Source organism: Ceratotherium simum, chromosome 3 (assembly GCF_057802395.1).
Source record: "Ceratotherium simum simum isolate JZ-2026a chromosome 3, ASM5780239v1, whole genome shotgun sequence".
NCBI classification, from domain to species: domain Eukaryota; kingdom Metazoa; phylum Chordata; class Mammalia; order Perissodactyla; family Rhinocerotidae; genus Ceratotherium; species Ceratotherium simum.
Window position 1 is genome coordinate 79950131 of NC_141902.1, and position 22921 is coordinate 79973051.

At 41.4% G+C, this 22921-nt stretch overlaps 1 protein-coding gene across 1 annotated transcript in view; it reads left to right on the top strand.

Annotated features, from left to right (window-relative positions):
* The window catches only part of CHSY1 (chondroitin sulfate synthase 1), a 69407-nt gene extending 46900 nt beyond the window's left edge, over positions 1-22507 (top strand). Inside the window, exon 3 of the mRNA XM_004432012.3 lies at positions 19484-22507. Within this exon, the coding sequence (XP_004432069.2) occupies positions 19484-21076 (1593 nt within the window). The 3' untranslated portion in view covers positions 21077-22507. The remainder of the gene's footprint in view (positions 1-19483) is intronic.
* The last annotated feature ends 414 nt before the right edge of the window (positions 22508-22921 follow it).

The following is a 22921-nucleotide window of genomic DNA, read 5'->3' on the forward strand; positions in this document are numbered from 1 at the left end:
GGAAGGTGGAAGGCATGGGGAGAATGCCACATTTAGGAACGTGGTTTGTTCAGGCAGAGTCTGCACCTGCCTGGCTCACATCCACGAGTGCGGGCACTGGGATAGTGTGGCTCCAGATCAGCAGTCATTGGGCTTTTTCTGTCCAGGGCCAGACTGTAAGGAGGTTTTTAGGCTTTGTGCGCCGTAGAGTCCCTGTCCCAGGGAAAGCAGCCATAGACAGTAGCTGAACAAATGAGCATGCCTGTGTTGCAACAAGACTTTTAACAAGTAGGAGGCCAATTTCGGCCTGCGGGCCTCAGTGTGCCAACCTCTGCTCTAGTTACAAACATGAGTGTTTTAGATCTTTACTTGCTGTTTCCCTGTCAATTTAGTCAATTTGTCAAAGCTCTTTTTCTCCTCTGTAAAATGGGAATAATATCTAGGGCTGACATGAGGTTACGTGAAATAATGTGTAAAATGCTGCTAGAAAATAGTTTCTAACAGTTTTTGTGAGATGTCATCCAGCAAAGTTGCATTTAAATCGTAGTTTAGGGCCTGCCCAGTGGCTTGGCGGTTAAGTGCGCCCGCTCCGCTACTGGCGGCCCGGGTTCTGATCCCGGACGTGCGCTGGCGCACCGCTTCTCCTGCCATGCTGAGGCCACGTCCCACGTGCAGCAGCTGGAGGGGTGTGCAACTATGACATGCAACTGTCCGCTGGGGCTTTGGGGAAGAAAAGGAAGAGGAGGATTGGCAATAGATGTTAGCTCAGAGCTGGTCTTCCTCAGCAAAAAGAGGCGGATTAGCACGGATGTTAGCTCAGGGCTGATCTCCCTCACAAAAATCAATCAATCAATCAATCAGTCAATCATAGTTTATTAATTGGCTCATGTGTTTACTATAGTAGGCAGATTTATAATTTCTGACTTACAAAAGGGCTAAACACTATAGCAGACACCTGAGAAATGCAGAGAGACCTTCATTTCTCTCTATCGAGTAATAGCCCAGGGTAGGTATTCCAGCACGGCAGGGACTCTCTTCCTTATAGTCATTTAGAGGCCCAGATTCTTCCATTTCGTTTCTCCCAAGTCACCTGTGGCATCGTCCTCAATCGAGTGGTTATGATGCTCGAGCCTGGGAGGCAGAGCCCGGCCCAGGAAAAGCCCCAGCGGGAAGGGGAGCACGTTGTCTCCACTCACAGTGGAGAACTTGGATGTGTGGTCACACCTAACTGGATGGGGAGCGGGCAGCCAGAGCCAGGCCACAGTCTGTCACCAGGGAGGAAGGAAAGACAGATACTGGCGATGAGGTCACAGGCTGTGCCACACGACCGCAAGAAATCTTTACATCCTGTAGTGGATCCTGACCAGCCTTTCCCTTTTAGGAGATTGGGCTTTTGTTTCTCAGGTCGCAAGTGTAAGGTGTGTAAATACCACCTTTGGAAATCATGGCAGTGTACCGAGGTCAGATGTTTAAGAAATACAATTGTGCAAGGCAATTTAATTGACTTTTAGGTTTAGATCCTAATAGGAGATCCAAATAGGAAATAGGCTTCTAACATTGCCTGTTAGGAGCTGGTCATCTGTATATTCTATTTGTAGTTTTGATTTTATGTTTGCTGCATTGTATGATGCTCTTGTAATTTAACTTTATATAAATGCTATAATTTGGGATATCAGTAGATATTTCACCTAAATTTTCCTCTTTTGGCTGTAATAGTAATCGTAATGTAATAGTAATGTAATGTGGTAGAAATGTAATGGAATAGAATGATAATGTAATAGAAAATCATTCTGGCTGTAATAGTAGGATATGAAGACTTGTGAATATTCTCAAAATATAGTATGAAACTAGCAAATCAGCCCAGATGGGGAAGTTTCCCTTAGGATGTCTCCTTTTGAATTTATATTATGTGGCTTTTAGCTTTACCCTTACCGTTACACTGAGACAGGGGATGCATTTGTGATTAAACTTGCATTTGGGGAGCATGGATATGCCTTATTATTGGTTATCAAAGCTTAACCTGATGTTTAAGGAAGGAATATAATTAATGAGCTTGCAGTCAAATTTATCAATAATTTGAGGGAAAAATCTCAAATTGGATCAATGCCATCTTGTGTGGGAAGAAATAAAGCAAAGTTTGTGATTCTTGAGTATTTGCATAGATACATACTTGTGAGTAAGGTAAAACAGAACTAAAATAATTAAAACTCAACACGCATTGCTCCTTTGTATTCTAGGAATGTGCCTGTAGTTCATTGTGAATTGCTAGGGTTACATTCACCCAGTGTAACATTTTATTAGCAAGTTAGACTAATACATTTGAAAAGAACCCAGAACATTCACATTTAAATTAAGGCTTTTATTGCCCACATTGACTAATTGTTCTATAGTTTACAGTATTAGTCATTGATCTCAGTATATAATATTACTTGGTGACATTACAGTGTTTTGGCTTTTCCCAATTATTTTGACATTAATTGGACCCTAAGATAGTACCACTGGTTATCGCTGGGTAGTTAAGAATAGAGTCCGTTTCTTTTTACCTCTGAGTTTTCCTGGTTTCTGCCAGTGAACGTAGGTTGTATAATAAACCTTCCCCCTCCCTTTTTTCTGCAATGATACAGTACAGTCTGACACCTGGACTTCACATCAGAATGGGACAGGAGAAAATGCCTGACCAAGAGGCTGGGAAAGAAAGAGGTTTTCATTTCTTCTAGTGTAATTCATATTTATGGGGTTTTATGAGTATTGTTTAGTTAGAGTATGCTTTAATTTTATATATTATTTCTACTTTGTATATTTACACATAATTTATATTGACTAACTTGGCTCAAGGTAATATGTAACTTGAATTTGAATCTATGTGAAATTCTTTCCTCTTGTTACCCCCCGCACACACACACACACAATTTTTTAATGAAAAAATTTGTACTTCCAGCCTTGGGTTGACATATGACTTATTCCTTTATAATAGCCTTTAAGCTTCCTCATTTCTCTGAAATTTTTGCTTTTCTTGTAGCTTATAATTTTAGTGTCTCTTTTTCTTTGGTTAAAGTCCTGATTGACAAATAGAATAGCTTGATTTTATATAGCAGTTAGTGTTGTTAACTATATCAGGAAAATAAGATGGCCTGAAGTAGAATTATTACTCAGAAATGATGAACTTAGAAGTATATACGCGCTGTATGGTTTGCAGAGTATAGTTTTGTTACCTTATATGTGAATATGTACATTAGAACAAATACTTTTCAAATGTCAGCAGAATAGGTTTGTAAGTGATTCTCCTTTCAGTATTTTAGAATGAATGTTGCTTTACAGTAATGAAAAATATTTTAAAATAGTCGGTAATCATAAGTGATTTAAATATTTCTGTAAGATGGCATTTTAAGAAACGTGGCTTACAGTGCAGGCTTATGAAATGCTATGTGTAAGACTACACTTCATTCATGAAATCTCCCTTTATTTCATTGTATCTGCCCTTTATTCTAAGACACATATTGTGAAATCTATTTGAAACTTTAGGGCAAAGAAGTAGATGAGATCTTATCTCTTTGGCATCCTTTTCAGAAGACTACTCTTGAAAATGGAATTTTGACTTTTTAAAGGCACCAGTGATTATCCCTCAACCCCCACCATTCCCAGCTCTCACTGTCTCCCCTTTCCCCCAACAAAACACATGGACACAGAGTTGTCAGGGGCTGTGATTTAACTTAGAAATGGAGGCAAGGTTAGAAAGTGGGGTGTGCAGTGGTTCTGTTCCACGTAGGAGTAGCAAGTTCTGGGTGTGATTGATTAAATACCGCTGTATTGGGGGTTTAGAAGCAGTTTTCCTTTTTGGTACTTGATTATTATGTAGCTGTATTTAATGGTGCAGAATATTAGAGAGTAAACGAGGAATAGGAGGGGAAAACTGATGGCTAGACAGTTGTGTTGGCCACGCAATTCAGAGCGAAATTAATTTAGAAATTATGATTTAAAATGCAGTAGTGAAAATGTGTTACTTTGAAATACTTGAATCTTACCTAGCCTGCTTAACTGTTTCTCAGCTGAGGTACCCTTTTTAAAGGGTCCGTATCAACAGGGTAAGAAAGAGACGAGAGTAAATGCATTTGGTTCGTTGAGACAGCTTTACCTTGAATGAACTTTTTCATTCTGTTTCCTTTCATTTTACAGTACTTGAGGCCCATGTGTAAGTAAATGTTAATAACAAAACAAAAGTTACCCATTCTTACTTTTAAGAATGGTTTTCTTTTCATTTTTCTAGCTTAAAGATTATTTAACTACTGTTGCTAGTAATGGCTTTACTGCTGATAACTTAGTAACTACTTCCAGAGAGCACTGGGGGAAGTTGCTTAGTACTTTTGACTCACTTCCACTTTAAAGGATGACTGGGCTGGTATTTGGATCCCACTTTTTTCTGGTGCTGGGCCAATGTGAGGTGGCTGCCGGCTGCCTGTAAGTCAGCAGAGGAGGAAGGAAGTGGGTGGAGAGGGAGGTGTGGAAATCCCTGCTGAATGTAAGTGACACTGTCTCTGGCATGGCCCTTCCTCTCCTGGCATCCCCCATGACGAGACTGCGTGCCCCCACCTACTCACAAGCGAAAATGATCCTGCTGTGCTCTCCATTGCCAAGAGGGTGGGTTTTCTTAGGGAGTGCGGTTCACTTCATCCTGATGTGGAAGATTGGCGCTGTTACCAGATCTTCTTCCTAAGTGCCAGCAGTGTTTGTTGTGCGCACGGTAAATAGGGGATTTCTCTACTCTTTTCTTTGCTCTTATGCTTTATCTGACCAAAATTTGGTTCCATGGAGTTTACATACTTGTGTAGAAAGTTTGGGGTTGTTGTTTCTAGCTGTTAAACTTTTCTTATTGATTATGCCATTAAAATACACATCTGCATGTGAGCATGCACGCACGGACACGCACAGACACACGCGCTGCCTTATCTGACCCCAGACTTATAATCGGGCCCCCTGCACACATGATGAGCCTTGCCATGAGCCAGTACGGAGGACCAGTGGTGGAAAGTGGAGGGTGGAAGGAGGACTGCAGCCGTGGCTGGAGAGGTCCAGGGTGGATGGTCAGGCAGGGCGGCCAGCCCTGGTGCCTGCTCCTTGCTCTCACGTGCAGCCCTGCTCAGAGTAGGTGCGTCATATTTGCTGAAAAAGTGAATGTTCTAGAGGGAGTACAGCATCTTCTCAAGTCTTTGACAGTGCTCTCCAGAGCACTTCCCTCACCCCTCGCTTCCGTCAGGATTCTGCTCGGATTTCTCCTGCTGGAGCGGCCGTCCCTGACCAAGGAGATGAATGTGCAGCACCCTCCCTGCTGTCTCCCTCACGGTATGTTTCCTCAAAGCTCTAGTTCCCGTCTCACGTGTTACCTATTTACTGTAAACCGCTTGTCCCTCCCCCGGAGTGTGAGCTCCCGGAGAACAAGGCTCCCACCCCCTGGCCTCTGCGTGTGCCCAGATCAGGGCCTGCCAGGAGAACACCTCTAGTTGTCAGGAATCAGCCCTCCTGAGGCAGAGCTGAGGGTCCAGCCCTGGCCAGCCACACGGTGATGGTGGGCATGGGGCAGGTAGGTTGCTGAACACGTGGCTTGTCTCCCTGTTCTTACAGTGGGAGAGTGAGAGACTGCCTCGTAGGATTAATGAGTAAAGACATGGTAAGTGCATAGCTTCCGAGAGGCATTGCTTATTAATGTTATAAAATCACACAGATTGTTTCACTTCCATTAGGGATAGGGGTAATAAGCATTTTTTTAAAAAAATCAAGTGCCTCTGAAGAGTTAAAGGACAAGCTGTCGGTTCAGACGTGTTGCCTAACATTTAACTAACGGAAGGGTTATGCTGAGTGGTCATGTAGGGGAAGTAGGTTGTTTTGGAAGTGTCAGATGATTATCTGTTTAGTACCTTAAAATTCCCAGTTATTAACATTTTATCCTTTGGGTAAACGTTTTTTAAGGGAATCTATCATGTGCCAGCCACTGCTATATGCTGAGGCCACAAATAATATGTGAGGCCTGCCTTCAAGGAACCTTAGTCTAGTGGGGCAAATAGAGAATTCTGGGTGACCCACTTTTAAGGATACTTTTTCTCTTGCATTTCCCTGAGGATATAGATTATCCACATTTTATAGTCCTCTTCTCCCAGCTCTTGTCACCGTGTTTGTTAGGCCGTGGGACTGGGAGGAGTAGGGTTGGGTGAGGATGGGGGTATCTTTGACAGCCAGGCAAAATTCCGCGTGCTGAGGCGTGCTCTCTTTTCTAAGGTGTCAGCACTGTGGTTTGTTGAGTGTGGTGCTTCTCTTTCGCTGTGATCTTTAAATATTTCCTGGAGCCACTTACATTGTTACCTGTGGTAGATCTTTTTGTCCTCATCTGTATAATGCGAGAAATACCTATTCATTCATTTATTCAGCACGTACTTACTGGGCAATTACTTAGGCGAGGCAGCTAGAACAAAAGTGGATTTTGCCCTCAAAATCTTGTCTTAAAATTGTGAGGATTAAATGAGTGTGTGCATGTTTAGAGAGAGAAAAGCATGGTGTCTCACGGTAAATGTTCAAATGCTCAAAAAATATTACTTTTTTTTTTTTTTGAGGAAGATTGGCCCTGAGCTAACATCTGTTGCCAATCTTCCTCTTTTTTCTTTTTTTCTCCCCAAAGCCCCAGTACATAGTTGTAGGTAATAAGCATTTGGGACGCTGCCTCCGCATGGTTTGGTGAGTGGTGAGTAGGTCAATGCCCAGGATCCGAACCAGCGAATCCTGGGCTGCCAAAGTGGAATGTGCGAACTCAACTGCTATGGCACGGGCCCGCCCCTTCTTCTCCTTTTTATACAGGGCTTTTTAGTTTAGGTCACTATCTTAAAGAGCGAAAGATCTTACTCATTGCGAATTGTTAATCACTTGCATTTTATTTCCACCTGCCTCTTTCCACAAAGGATTTGAAGTTTAGTATGTTTTATATATTCCTCTCAAGGTTGTGTTTTCCCTAGAGCAGTGAGTGGATGGAGGAATGAAGGAATGAACAAAAGAACTGATTATAAATAAAAAGCCAGAGAAAGGATTAACTGCTTTCCCCTAGAATCTACTTTCATTAACAATAATTTGAGGATTCTTTTCTACTAGGTTGCCTATGTGGTTTTTAAATTAATAAACTATATTTTTAGAGCAGTTTTAGGTTCAGCAAAATTGAACAGAATGTACAGAGATTTCTCATTTATCCTCTACCCGCCACACATGCATAGCCTCCCCTGCTGTCAACATCCCCCCCACCCCGAGTGGGATTTGTGTTACAGCTGATGAACCTACATTGACGCATCATCCTCACCCAGAGTCCGTAGTTTACATTAGGGTTCACTCTTGGTGTGGTATATTCTACTGGTTTTGACAAATGCATGATGTCATGTATCCACTATTATAGTATCATATAGAATAGTTTGATTGCCCTAAAAATCCTCTGTGCTTTGCCTATTCATTCCTCTCCCTCCCCGCAACCCCTGGCAACCACTAATCTTTTTTACTTTCTCCATAGTTTTGCCTTTTTCCAGAATATCATGTAGTTGGAATCATACAGTATGTAGCGTTTTCAGATTGGCTTCTTTCAACTTAGTAATGTGCATTTAAGGTTCCTCCATGTCTTTTCATAGCTTAATAGCTCATTTCTTTTTATTGCTGAATAATATTCCATTGTCTGGATGTACCACAGTTTATCCATTCACATAGTTGGAGGACATCTTGGTTGCTTCCACGTTGTGGCAGTTATGAATAAAGGTGCTGTAGACGTCCACGTGCAGGACATAAGCGACAAACTTTGTGTGGACATAAGTTTTCAGTTCTTTTGGTTAAATACCAAGTGAGTGATTGCTAATGAAACATGCAAGAAGTATGTTTAGTTTTGTAAGAAACTGCCCAGCTGCTAGATCTTACAGTAAAAGTATGTTCAGTTTTATAAGAAACTGTCAAACTGTCTTCCAAAGTGGCTATCCCCTTTTGCATTCCCACCAGCAGTGAATGAATGTTTCTGTTGTTCCACATTCTCGCCAGCATTTGGTATTGTCAGTGTTTTGTATTTTGGTCATCTTAATAGGTGTGTAGCGGTATCTTATTGTTAGAATTTGCAATTCCCTAATGAAGTATGATGTTGAACATCTTTTCATGTGCTTACTTGCCATCTGTATGTCTTCTTTAGTGAAGTGTCTTTTAAGATGTTTTTCTGCCCATTTTTTAATCAGGTTGTTCATTTTCTTACTGTGAATTTGAGTTCTTTGTATATTTTGGATAACAGTCCTTTATCAAATATGTCTTTTGCAAGTACTTTCTCCCTGTCTGTGGCTTGTCTTCTCATTTTCTTGATAGTATATTTTGCAGAGAAGTCTTTAATTTTAATGAAGTTCTGCTTATCAATTATTTCTTTCATGGATCATGCCTTTGGTGTTATATCTAAAGAGTCATCTCTATACCCAAGGTCATCTAGGTTTTCTCTTAGGTTATCTTGTAGGAGTTTCATAGTTTCGTGTTTTACATTTAGGTCTATGATCTATTTTGAGTATATTTTTGTGAAAGGTTTAAAGTCTGTGTAAATTGATTTTTTTTTGCATGTGAATGTCCAGTCGTTCCAGCACCATTTGTTGAAAAGACTATCTTTGCCCTTTTGTTGGTTGCCTTTGTTTTGAAAATGTTAATTTGCATTACTTCTATGGAAATTTAACACTATGGAATTTAAAGTTTTACTTGCTCCCCCCAACTCCTCTCCAGCAAAGTTTTTCCTTATGATCACACACATGACCTCCATCACCCCACAGGTTAAACCTAGGCATCCAGAAGCCACCCCCACCACAGACACTGTCAACACTGTGTATGACAAATACTGACAGGTCTGGCTTTACTGCCTGAAGTGAAGCTGTGCCACGTACCATTGTGCTCTAAAGCAGAAGCTGCAGGCTTGAGTGGACTGCAATTGGGCTGTGTTCTTGTCCCCCTCACTCACTGGCCTTGATGCCCTGTCTTGTGACTTTGTGACAGCAACTGCAGTGTTTTGTCCTGTCATTAGGCCTTCATCATTTAAGGCTGCTTGAATTTTTAGGTTGTTTCATTTGTGTTTCATTTGTGTGTGTGATCTATTACTTGATAAATGTGGTATGTTAAAATGGTGTAAAATGTCTTTATATAAAATGAGATTCTGCAACAAATCAGGAAGACACTTAAAAAAAAAAAATCCTAGGAGGAAGTGAACTTGTTGACCTACAAATTTATTTTGGCTCACATTTCTCTCTCTTTCTGTCTTTCTCTCTCTCGCACTTTCTAATTTGAACTGACTGCTAGTGTTACAAGTTAGGAGACTGCACAAAGTGCCAGATTTCTAGCTGCTCTTTACAAGTCAGGAGATAGGAGCGCACTGGGCCTGTATTCCTGCCTGTCCCTGTTCTCCCAACTCCCCACCCCGGTGCGTTCCCCCACCTTGCCCCTGTAAGTTTGTTTCTAGTTTTATTTTGTTTTGGATTTCTTTTCTGGTGATCCCGTAGACTACAGCTTAAATCAGTTTATCACGTAGATTTTTGGTCGAGTGTGAGAGCTAGTCGGTGGTCACACACTGACTGGAGTGAGGAGGGAGCTCTGTGAGGGGATGTGTAAGTGCAGGCCGGTGGTGCCTGGATCCGGGCGCCACTGGTGAGTGGTATTTTAGAGAGAGCGCTCCGTAGCCATCCCTCGTGAGCAGGCCAGGGCCCAGGTTGTAATGCTGCCCATTCCTGTGCTGTATCTTGTGTGCATGTTTCTCCTTGCCTTCTACGTGCCCTCTTGACTTTCCCCTGCCTTTCACGTGAGTGTCCAGTAAGTATTTGGTGCCACCTTTGCACATTTGTTCGTTCAAAAGTAGTTCTGCATACGTTCACTGTTCGTAATGCTGCCGCATTTGCTGCTTTCTGTATGAAAAAAGAAAAAGGTGATGCCTGGAAAAGCTCATGTGACTCCCCCAAGGTCAGACATTAGTAAAGAGCAGAGACTTGAGTTCAGATTCAGTTCTCTGGCTGTGGATAAGGGCCCTCTCCTCCTCCCGCTCTCGCTATTGACTATTCAGACCACGGCATGTTCACTTGCAGACAATTGATTTCAGCTTGATTACTGTGCTTATTGTCTTATGTAGAAGTCTCAAATTATCACCAACAGTTTTCTTTTTACTTTGCCAAGCTTAATTCTCAATTATTTTGAAGTGCATCAGACTTCTCTAAAGGGTATTTAGATTTCAGAATTTGACACTAACTGTTCAAGACACATTCATATAGTTCTCATTTTTTACCACCAGAGACCCAGCTTAATTCCCATGAAAAATTTACTTTTTTGAATGGAGTCTTTAAAATACAAAGTACCTAATCCTTGAATTTAATTGGATGAAAATTGGCAAAGCCTACACAAAACTAATTAGGAGAGACATACTAGGGACATGTAGGATGGCCATATGTCCTCAGAGCTGGGGACAGGACCCGTTTGTGCTGGTGGTCTTGGCCTAGTTGTTAACAGACTCCCTCTTTCATCTCAAAAGGTCCTGCTTCGAATAATAAATTTTCTCGAAACGCTACCTGTAGGTATATGAGGATGTTAATTTAAACACTTAAAACCCGTGAAGATCGTTATTTTGAAACTGCCGCCAGTTATGGTCTCTAAACGTTGAGGCAACCCATATTTTCTTTGAACCAGTTTTCAGGACAAAAGGATAAGAAAACAACTTCCCTGCAATGAATTGAAACACTGTATAAGTCAGGATTAGAAATAGCTAGATAGAATAGATCCGGAGCAGTGACAGTCTGTTGATGTGGCTGAAATATGTATTTAATGAAGGACGTTCATGTAAACAGTTAATGGGAAGGACCATGACTTAATGAGAATGTTGGACTTCGTCACAGAGGAGAAGAAGGACATTTTTGCTAATGAAGACCGTAGAAGGTATTTGTGAACTGAACTGAACATTAGATGTGGGTAGTTGATGGTTGTTCCCAGCTGGGCTGGAAGTTCCTGGGAATAGCGTGACCTTGATATTTATTATCCCCTCTCGGATTTACCGTGGAATGACTCAGAGTCCTGAAACATCTCACAGTAAAGGAGATGGCTTTGCTGGAGTCCAAGATTACGTGGGTACTTCTCAGAACAAAGTTTAGGGGCTATTTTACAGACGCTGGAAATTAAATGAAACCATCAGTGGTACTGTATGTGTCTTAAAAAGCCTTCTTCAGTGAGTTTTTTTTAAGCAAGGAATAACTTTGTGATTATTAAATAAACTGTATGCATTGATTTATGTTTTCTTCTGCAGTACTTTTTAACTTTCTATTTTATAATAGTCTTCCAAATAATGTGCCAAATTATAGATCATTGAAATACTTTATGATAATAAAATCCTCTTAAATTCTAAATTTGGTACTATACAAAATATTCTTTGTAAGAAAAAAATTACACATTTGTTAACCCGTGGAGTTACTAAAATGAACTTTTATGAATCTCATATCCTTAAATAATTTTATTTGTAGCAAAATTGGAGGCTTGTTTTTATAGGATGGAAACAATTCCTTGGGATGTGGTATTACCCTTTACTGCTCCAGGTACAGTTTGATTCAATGCAGGTGGAATCCTGTAACATTGTAATGCTGCACCTTCAGCCACATCAGATGGGTGGGTAGAAGAACATCAGGTCACGACTTTAGAATTATATGTGGCTGGTTCTAAAATGGGTACATAAGATCTGAGACTTCTTCACCTTGAAGGAACCTCTAGTACAGTACAGTCGTTTTATAAATGAGAAAACTTCAGACCCAACAAATGCAACTGACCTGTCCAAGGTCTTACAACTTATTTGTAGCATAAAAGCAATAAATGTTTCTATACAGTCTTATTTCTTAACCTTTATTCTTTGTTATATTCTAAACTTTTTTCCAGAGAAGTTAATAGATTTATTTCTATCATCAGAAAATTGCTAAGCACTTACTTTAGTCTATGATTATACCTCTCAAGGATTTGGACTTCATTCCTGTTGAATCCAAGAAATTGTTTGGTGTTCAGAAATTAAATCTTAGCTGCTTAATGGGGGACTCTGTGGTAAGTGGCAAATTGGCCGTAATATGAGGGAGAGAGGGACAATGGATAGAAGATATGTGTTCAGTTTAATGATCCAATGATTTCTCATTGAGGTCCCTAAGAGCAAAATGGTTCTATTTCATCTCGTCCACAGTATGCTTTCTTAAGTGCAGCCAAGCATCTTTAAAGAGAAACAAAAGTAGGAAAAACCCAAATAGCAGCAGAGAAACCAGAAACTATTGAAAGTATAAACAAACAAACAAAGATAATTTGATGAGAATTTGCAAGGGATTCCAAAATCAAATGCAAATGCCTGAAATACTACAAAGGCAGAAATGAGATCCAGAAGCCCTAAGATCACTGGATGTGATCCGGTGGAAAGGGTGAGTTGGAATAAAAGTGCAAAGGGGAGAGATGACAGTGGGTGGAGGTGTTGCACACTCACAGCCAGGAGCTGGCCCTAGAGGTCTGGGCCGGGTCGTGGATCCACTGGGGCCACCGCTTCTCTGTTATTTTCCTCCTGCATCCATTTCAGGAATCACGGATGATTTCTGGATCATTCTTCCCTAACCTGGCCTTAATATCTAATTAAAATTTTTTCTTTGAATTATATTTTATATTCCCTGTTCTTAATTTGGAAGGTGATTTGTAACATACATTTCTCACAAAAAATTTTTCTCTGAAATCTGAATTTCCCCCTCTGCTTCTTCTATCCCATGGCACTGAGGGTGAAAAGAAAATGGTTCGTTACCTCTACCCCAAAGCCACTTCTAATAAGGCTTTGTACAGAAGTTGAGGGTGATTGCTGAGTGTGCTCAGTGACTGACAGGTGCCACCTGAAGCAGATTTGGGCAGAGTCTTCGTGTCACCATTAATATACCTTTATGTGGAGCTGCATGTCCTCACCTATTACATTTTATCTGCTCACCTGTAAAGTACTTAGGTCTGCATTTGCCCCTTTAGAAAAGGAGCTATTTAATTGGCATTTCCTTAGACTTTTCTTAAGATCATTGTGGGTATGTATTCCATCTAGTCAGTCAGGTGGGTAGCTTCTTTGTCTAAAACATTTATTTTATAGCAATATTAGTGTACTATGTTAATCCTTAGGAGTAAGGTGAGGGGACACCAGCCAGTCTGAGCATAGACTTGGCCTTATTTTTAAATTCTTTTTGTCCAGTGCTCCCTCCATCAGAGAGAGAGAGACACACACATACATTCTCTCTCTCGTCTTGCGACTGATTTCTTCTTTGTAAAAAAAAACAAAAATGAATGTAACAGCATTCCTTTCCGTCAGACTTTTGGAGTTTAGCCAGAAGGTGCCCACAACATCTTTACTGTAGTTTAAAACTCTCAGTCTCTAATGGTTTCCGGGGCTTTTAAGGTTTTCATCAGCCTGTTAGTCGATAATTTTCTCCTGTTCGTCTTGATGCCTTCCACATACACTGTGTTTCAGGTAAAGCACGCCTAGACTTCAGTCACTATGAAAGTAATGGCTACAAACAGTCTCTGAAACACTTTGAGAAACGTATTCCTGAGAATGTTTGGGGACATGCTGTCCTAGCGAGTCTGTAAGAAGTAATCACTCCTGCACAGAAGCCCGTGCATCCCGCAGAGGACTCCCATTGGAGCTCGCTCTCCTGTGGGGTTTTCTAGCCAAGAATAAAATGTGCAGTCAATATTTGGTCTTCTCGGGAGTGAAAAACAGATGACAACTACATCCTTTGTCTGGAAGGGGATATATTTTCCTTTAACATGTACTGCTGAGTTTTACATTTTAAAATATTTCCTGGTCAGAGGAGCATGGCCTTGTCCCTGTATGTTAGTTACCAGGTACGTAGATTGTAAGTCAGTTCTCATCAACTGTGTTCTTCTGCATTGAGATCATTCAGGAATTTCTTATTTGCCGTGCTTAAAGACTTGACTATTTACCATGAAATCATCAAATACCTGTTGAGCATCTTGTAATGTGTCAGGCGCTGAGCTAGACTCTGGAGATCAAGACAGGGAACCTCCGTGCTCTTCCCGTGTGCACTGGTTCCTTCAGCCTGCTGCAAAGCTCTTTGTCTTAGTCTGTTTGGGCTGCTATAACAAAAATACCCTAGACCAGGTGGCTTAAACAACAAACATTTATTTTCTCACAGTCCTGGAGGCTGGAAGTCCAAGATCAGGATGTCAGTATGATCTGTTTAAGGTGAGGGTCCTCTTCCTGGTGTACACATGGCTGTTTTCTTGCTGTGCCCTCCCACGGTGGGGAGACAGCGCCCTGGTCCTTTCATCCCCTTATAAGGGTACCAGTGCCATCATGGGGTTCCACCCACATGACTTCATCCAGACCCAACTACCTCACCTCCAAGCACCATCACACTGGGATTAGGCCTTTGACATATGAATTGGGGGACACATTCAGTCCATAGTACTCTTCTTGTGGGACTTCCTTGCCCTGCAGTTCTGGAGCTCTCTCCTTTCTTCTGTGTTGTACCCCTTGTTTCCTGGATCCTATGTCATCATCTTTCCAGATTTATTCCCCAGTTCTAGAGAGACACATCCTCTTCCTGGGAAATAAGGGGTGTGAGGTAAAATTGAGTCCTTGAATACCTGAAAACATCTCTTCTCTTCTCTTACTTGGTGGATAGTTTGGCTGGGAAGAGAATTCTGCATTAGGAATAACTTTCACTCCTCCCACCTTTGAAGGTATTGGTCTTTATCTCCCAGTAGATTGTCTATGTTCAATGCCACTCAATTTCTGATTATTTGTAAATGGCCTTTTTTCTCCTCTTTGGAAGTTTTTAGATGGTTTTATTTGTGGTGTTCTGAATTTGTACGCTTTGTATTGGGCACTTAGGACTTAATCCAGGCACCTGAGTCTTTTAATTCTGGACCCTTTTTTGTTTTGTTACCCCTTTTTTCCTCAGTGAGGAAGATTGGCCCTGAGCTGTTGCCAATCTTCCTCTTTTTGCTTGAGGAAGATTGTCCCTGAGCTAACATCCATGCCAATCTTCTATTTTGTATGTGGGATGCCGGCACAGCATGGCCTGATGAGCATAGCGTAGATCTGCACCTGGTATCCTAACCTGGGAACCCTGGGCTGCTGAAACTGAGCACACGAACTTAACCACTACACCACCGGGCAGGCCCCTAGCCCCATTGTTTATATTGTTATTTTCTGCATTCTGTGCTTTCTCTTTCTAGAATTAATACTTTTCTGTTGTCCATTTTTCTTTCTGTTTTCTGGGATATTCTTCAACTTTATCTTCAAATCCTACTCTTCTTTTTTGTCTTGCTATTTTATGTTTAATTTCAAGAGCTTTTTTTCTGATTTTCTTTTTTATAGTATTCAGTTTTTGTTGCATGGATGCAATATCTTCTCTTTGAATACGTTACAGTTTTGTTTTTGTTGTTGCATTTTTCTTCTGTTCGCTGCATTGTTTCTATTTCCACCAAGCTTTTTGTTTCTTTGTTTTGTCTCCATCTTTCCAGTTGGAATGAATGAACCCTCTTTCAATTGCCTGAGGGTCCTTGGCTGTTGATTGTCTCTTAAGAGTAAAGCATTGACAAGTTAACTGGAAACTCTGTAGGCAAGATTTTTTTAACTAGTATTTTTACTGTAGTGATCCAATGTTTTGGCTGATGTTTTTTTGTTGGACTCCAGATCTCTATGGGGCTATTTAGTTGATCCAGAAAAGATGCTTCCAGTCTCCTACTCAGGATTGGAGTGGAGGATGAGTGTTCGGGGAGGCAGTTGAGAGAAGAGGGCTGGCGTTTCTAATGTTTAGACTTTCATTTCCCCCCCTGTTGTCAGCCTTGAACTCATCCCTACTCAGGTGTTCAGATTTCATTTCTGGAGAAACTGAACTTCAGGCTTATGTGCTTGTCAGTGAACTAACCCCAGAGGAGTAAGGGAAAATAGGAAGTTATTTAGGAATAACTACTGCAAATGATGAACATGTTAAGAAACCTCCAGTATGTGCTACTAGCCTAATTGAGTTACAACAATTGGTAGGCAATCCTACGTGAACTGTGTCAACAGCTCCATCATCTAAATGGCAGAGTAACTTGGAGCGTGTCTTTGAAGATGCTGGGCATCCGCCACCCCGCTCCTTCCCCACCACTGTGGTGGTGGCGGTGGGGAGTGGTCCCCTGGCTGTGTGGGGTGGGAAGGTAGGGATCTCACTGCTCCATATTCCCACTTCCTCCAGTCTCCCTGTGTTCAGCACTGGGCCTCACCTCTGCCTTTTGCAGCACTGGTATGTTTCTTGGGATTTTGAAGAGTAAGTTGTATTACTCTTCAGAGCAGTCTGTTAGATTTTATCTTCTCTCACTCACTGCATTTTCTGAGAATGTGGGGGCATCTCTTGTCCGCTGTGTCTCTTCCCTTTTTTGGTCCTTATGGGTTTATTCCTTTTATATGTCTTCATTCTCTTTTAAGAGATATTTGGGAAGAGAGAATCATGTGAGTTCTCCCACCCATATTTTAGCCATAGTTTTTGATTTATATTTTAGGAAGACCATTTTTGCTACTGTGTTGAGAATGGAATTGAGGGAAGAACAGAATTCTGCAAGGAGACAGATGGGAGGCTGAGGCATAACCCGAGGGGGTGAGAGAGGAGCAGGGTCTGAGATACCCAGGGGAGGTGGAATTGGCAGCATGAGCTGTCTGCAGGGGGAGAGTAAGGACCACCACCTGTTTCAGATTGTTCTGACCTCATTTTGGAAAGCAACTTGTGAGGCCAAATTGATTGCTCAGTGTGTTTATATTCTTGGAAATGGAGGGACCTTTAAAAAAAAGTCATAGTTCTTCATGTTCATTGTTAAAAATTTGGAAATAAGTAGGCAAAATGGAAATAATACGTAATTATAACCATCTGTAAAATCTCTGCCAAAATTATGTAGCCTTCCACCATATAGCGTGCAGTAATAGTTTTACCAGTCCCCAGTCACAGAGCACATAGGTTGTTGCTGACTTATTTGCTGTGGTGGGGGCATTGCTGTGGCCTCTTCAGTGGCCCTTCTTACACAAGTGGTGTCCTCAGGGGGACACCCTGTCCTCAGATGGCACACCCAGTTATTTGATTCATGTTGTAAAGGCTACCCCTGTTAAAACTGGAAGAATGGCCTCGCGAGCATTTCCCTGTTACTGTTGGAGCACTTAAGGGGTAAGGGATAGAGGATGGGAGATGACTGTTTGTTTCAAGTTTTTACCACCTGCAAAAAATTTTCTTCAGTCTTTCTTCAGGGCTTGGAATCTCCAGATGACACTCAGTTGTCACCCTGTAGCCATGCAATTTGCACCCAGGAATCAGCCCAGCTAGAAAATGAATAGTAGAAATGCTTTGGATAGGCAGTTCTCATTAAATTTCCTTTGTTGTGACCCACAGAAAGAGTGAAATAAAAAGAAAGATAAATTATTATGGTCCTTATGATCGTCATCTAAACCTTGCCACGGGTGTTTGTTTTAATGTTGTTTTTCTCAGTTGTCACTATGGCCCGTCCGTCAGGCCTTGGTGGGGTCCAAGCATCAGTTGCTTCATGCCTTCTCTCAGCAAACCCCAGGCCGTTTCCTGCAGGCTGTATCAAGTGCCCGAGTTTTGCTCTCCCCTCATTACAGTAGGTCACAGAAAAGGTATGTGAAGTTCCATGTAACTGAGTGCCACTGTGTGCAGTACGCAGAGAGAAGCCATGAGCAGACACTGCACACACCTGGGTGAGCACCCCCGCATGTGCCCCAGTGCCTCTTAGCACATGGAAAAAGTGGTGCTCTCTCCAAGGTTAGATGTGCTCTGCTCCCTTTTTATTTTAAACTTGACTGCCATTTCTAATTGTAAAGTTTGGAAATTTTTGCATTGGATAATTCATGTACATATCTCATATGTTGATGATAGAGGATGTGGGAAGCAAAGTCAGAAACAGTGAGGGCATTTCGGAGGTGCTGTAATTCCATGCTAATTCCTAGTCTAAGAACAGACTTCACAGGTGTCCAGCAGAGGAAAGAGCTGAGTTTCAGATTCGTCAGACTCAGGGTTCCATGAGAACTCAGAGAGAGAGTGACTGTGCGTAGAGCCTCTGTATGGAACTTGGCCAGCAAGCAGTCCAGCCTCCCTGTCTTCTTTTAAGTCATTCTTTGGAAGTATTTCCCTTGTTTTTCTTATTATCTTTATTTATTGGTAGCTTATAGTATTGTATAGAAAAAGAAAATGGGATTTAAAAATGCTAATCTATATTTTTTTGTTTTATGGCAATTATAGTGGCTCAGAAGAAAAAGTCAAAAATATGACTGTCCAAAGACCAATAACTACTCAGTCCAAATCCATATCACCCTTATCAAGAGTTAGTATTTAACAATATGAACAAAAACCAAAACTGAACCACAAATGAAAGAAATAGGACTAATTTATCAGATAGCAACCTCAAACGTTATTTTTACTAAACATTTTTTGCAAATTTTTATTCTTCATTCCAGAAGACTTTGTAGACATTCATCATCTTGGGGGTTGAATGAACTGGGGAATTAAGTATATTCACTACCTAACTTGAGGGAACACAGACCCTGTTTGGCTGATGGACCTCAAGCTTATGTTCCCCCCAAACCTGTATCATAGGACAGAGGGAGAGTTGGGTGAAATAACGAGCCGCCTTGCCTTCCCTGCCCTTCAGCTCAGCTGACTTTCTCTGAACCCCCACACGCCGGCTCTGTGTTGGTGCTGGGCAAGCAGACGCTCTCCTGCCTGCACAGAGGCTGTGGATAGCACACCTGACACAGGAACGAGCAGACATTTAAAGGATTTTCAGAGTGTGTGCTTCCAGCTGCCTTGCAGAACCTTGGTTTCCCCTACAGCGTGTCCCTCCACATGGCAGGCCTCCCCTGCATGTGAACCGCTTTCCTTCTGTCTAGCTCCCTAGAAGCAATATTAATCCTGTGCTCAGGTCGTCCTCCCGCAGTTCTCCTTTTCGCTCCATCAGATGCAGTTCATTCCTTAACAAGGGTGGCTGCAGAGTCTGCTGTTCCAGATAGGTGGCAGCTCCCATTGGGTGCCAGTCTTCAGTGAGGGGACTGTGGCTCTCAGGTCCCTGACACAGGCTTGCTGGGACCCGAGGTGCCTTCTCTTCCAGGTATGCTGACTTGGTGCGCTCTGATCTCAGGATTATGCTTTTTCTTTGTGGGGAAACTTTTCCATAATTCTGTTTGCCTGCAGAATTACATTGGCCAACTCTAGTTACTGATGAAGTCTTACTTTCTTAAGCAGCTTATATATATTAATTCTTCTAATCTCATTGGACTGCCATAGATTGGGCTTTATCCAGGGCCTTTTGTGTACTGTGGCTCATTTAGAAAGACTTCTAACATTTTCATTTTTTTAGAGTATGCAGGCATGCAAGGAAATACAAGAATGGGGGGACACTCAGTCACATAATGCTAAAATAGCAATCTTCTTTTTCTTGACAGATGCAGCAGCTTTTTTATGAGAATTACGAACAGAACAAAAAGGGGTACATTAGAGATCTCCATAACAGTAAAATTCACCGAGCCATCACACTGCATCCCAACAAAAACCCGCCCTACCAGTACCGGCTCCACAGCTACATGCTCAGTCGCAAAATAGCCGACCTCCGCCACCGCACCATACAGCTGCACCGGGAGATTGTCCTGATGAGCAAATACAGCAATACCGAGGTCCATAAGGAAGACCTCCAGCTGGGAATTCCTCCTTCCTTTATGAGGTTTCAGCCCCGCCAACGAGAGGAGATTCTGGAGTGGGAGTTTCTGACTGGGAAATATTTGTATTCGGCTGCTGATGGCCAGCCCCCTCGAAGAGGGATGGACTCCGCGCAGAGAGAGGCCTTGGATGACATTGTCATGCAGGTCATGGAGATGATCAATGCCAATGCCAAGACCAGAGGGCGCATTATTGATTTTAAGGAGATACAATATGGCTATCGCCGAGTGAATCCCATGTATGGGGCCGAATACATCCTGGACCTGCTGCTTCTGTACAAAAAACACAAGGGGAAGAAGATGACGGTTCCTGTGCGGAGGCATGCGTATTTACAGCAGACCTTCAGCAAGATCCAGTTTGTGGAGCACGAGGAACTGGATGCCAAGGAATTGGCCAACAAAATCAATCAAGAATCTGGATCCTTGTCCTTTCTCTCGAATTCCCTGAAGAAGCTTGTTCCCTTTCAGCTCTCCGGGTCAAAGAATGAGCACAAAGAACCCAAAGAGAAAAAGATAAACATATTGATTCCTTTGTCTGGACGTTTCGACATGTTTGTGAGATTTATGGGAAACTTTGAGAAGACATGTCTCATTCCAAATCAGAATGTCAAGCTTGTTGTTCTGCTTTTCAATTCTGACTCCAACCCTGACAAGGCCAAACAAGTAGAACTCATGAGAGATTATCGTATTAAGTACCCTAAAGCTGACATGCAGATTTTGCCTGTGTCTGGAGAGTTTTCAAGAGCTCTGGCCCTTGAGGTAGGCTCTTCCCAGTTTAATAACGAATCTTTGCTCTTCTTCTGTGACGTTGACCTCGTTTTCACTACAGAATTCCTCCAACGATGTCGAGCAAATACAGTTCTGGGCCAACAAATATATTTTCCAATCATCTTTAGCCAGTACGATCCAAAGATTGTTTATAGTGGGAAAGTTCCCAGTGACAACCATTTTGCCTTTACTCAAAAAACTGGCTTCTGGAGAAACTATGGGTTTGGCATTACTTGTATTTATAAGGGAGATCTTGTTCGAGTAGGTGGCTTTGATGTTTCCATCCAAGGCTGGGGGCTCGAGGATGTGGACCTCTTCAACAAGGTAGTCCAGGCGGGTTTGAAGACGTTTAGGAGCCAAGAAGTAGGAGTAGTCCACATCCACCATCCTGTGTTTTGTGATCCCAATCTTGATCCCAAACAGTACAAAATGTGCTTGGGGTCCAAAGCATCAACCTATGGGTCCACACAGCAGTTGGCTGAAATGTGGCTAGAAAAAAACGACCCAAGTTACAGTAAAAGCAGCAATAATAATGGCTCAGTGAGGACAGCCTAACGTCCAGCTCTGCTGGAAAAGACATTTTTAATTATCTAATTTATTTTTCAAAAATTTTTTGTATGATCAGTTTTTGAAGTCCATACAAGGATATATTTTACACGTGATTTTCTTACAAAGGACTCCTTGAAGATTGAGCTTTTTGAACAAAAATGTGATCATGTTTGCCTTTGAACACATTTTATTGCTGAACATTTTGTAGCAGACCTGCTTAACTATGACTTGAAATGTACCTGATGAACAAAACTTTTTATTTTTTATTTTTTTTACATTTTCTTTTCCAACCCCTTTGCTATAGTCCTATGGCAAAAAACATGAACGATCCTGCAAAGTATTATTGTAACAAAACACTGTAACTGGTAAATGTTTTGTTGTAACTGTTAACATGGCACAGATTCTACCTTCTGTCTTTTTTACGACTTTTTTTTTTTAAAGCCATTTCATATTCCAGTTGTAAACTAAGGAAATGTGATAATAGCTGTATCATCATCTTCAGGAGAGCTTTCCAAAGTGGATTCTTTCCCCCAAACTTGGGCTGCTTGTGGTCATGTAGGTTTTTCAAAGCAGAGGGAACAAGGAAGGTACAGTGAGGTCATGGGTGCTCTTGTGATTCCTATAGCCTGAACGGACCCGGCATTAAATTCCAGGAAGGCGTTGGCATTTTCTCTCTTCCTGACCCTTCTCTTTAAAGGGTCAAATATTAATCGTTAGAACAGTAAAGAAGAATTATTGTAATAAATCTAATGTGCGCAAGCTACAACAAAAACAAAAACACCACCCTAATGAAAGCATTGGGGGAAATGTGTTTGGTTTGTTCCCTTCCTCCTGTCTGTGTTACGTTGGTGGAAATGGTTATTTCATTTTCATTACTGTTTTGTTTTATCCTTTGTATCTGAAATACCTTTAATTTATTTAATATCCATTGGTTAGAGCGCTGCCATTTCTGGAGTACCTGTTAGTTGCTAGTATTTATGTGTATCAGGAGTGTGTTTAGTATGTTTTATTTGCAGTAAACTGATCTCCAAAGATTTCCTTTTGAAAACACTTTCCCTCCCTCCTTAATTTTTTACATTCCTTACTGTTTTACTAAATATTAAGTGTTCTTTGACAATTTTGGTGCTCACGTGTGTTGGGGACAAAAGTGAAATGAATCTGACATTACACCAGAAAGTTTGCTTGTTTTAAACTCACAGATCAAATGTGCCTTAATAAATTTTCTTTTTCATTTAGATTTCAAACAGTAATAGACTTGCCATTTTAATATACATCATTGGAGATCTGCTTATTTGTAAATAGCCTGTTGTTCATTTGGAAAAATAAACCAGTGAACAATATTTTTCTATTGTACTTTTCAGATCCATTTTGTCTCATTACTCCTGTTTTAGCTGAAGAATTGTATTATATTTGGAAAGTAAAAAACTTAAACACTGATTCATAAAGTTTCTCAAGTTATTTAAGAGGAATATTGATGTTGACTGCAGTTTGAAAGTGAAATGAAACTCACTTTTCAAGTGCCTCTTCCTCTCTTCTTTGTAGAATGAACTTGTCCTTGGTTTGTTCCTCTTCAGCTTGCTCAGTCTGTGTTCTCTAGAAAAAGGATCTTCAAACCTCATCTGGTCCAAGGTCCAAGCTTCATCTGGCTCCTTGGTGCAAATGCATCTTCCAGGCCCCATAGTGGACCTACTGTGCCCGTTAGAATCTGCATTTTAACAAGTGCCCACGTGATGCTGTGTGCACGAATGTTCTCAGGGTTTTAGGACAGATCTAGCTGCAGGATAAATTGCATACAGTTGAATCAAAAAAAGTAAGATTTTTGATGCCAAGGTAGCAAGCTCTGTGGATGTG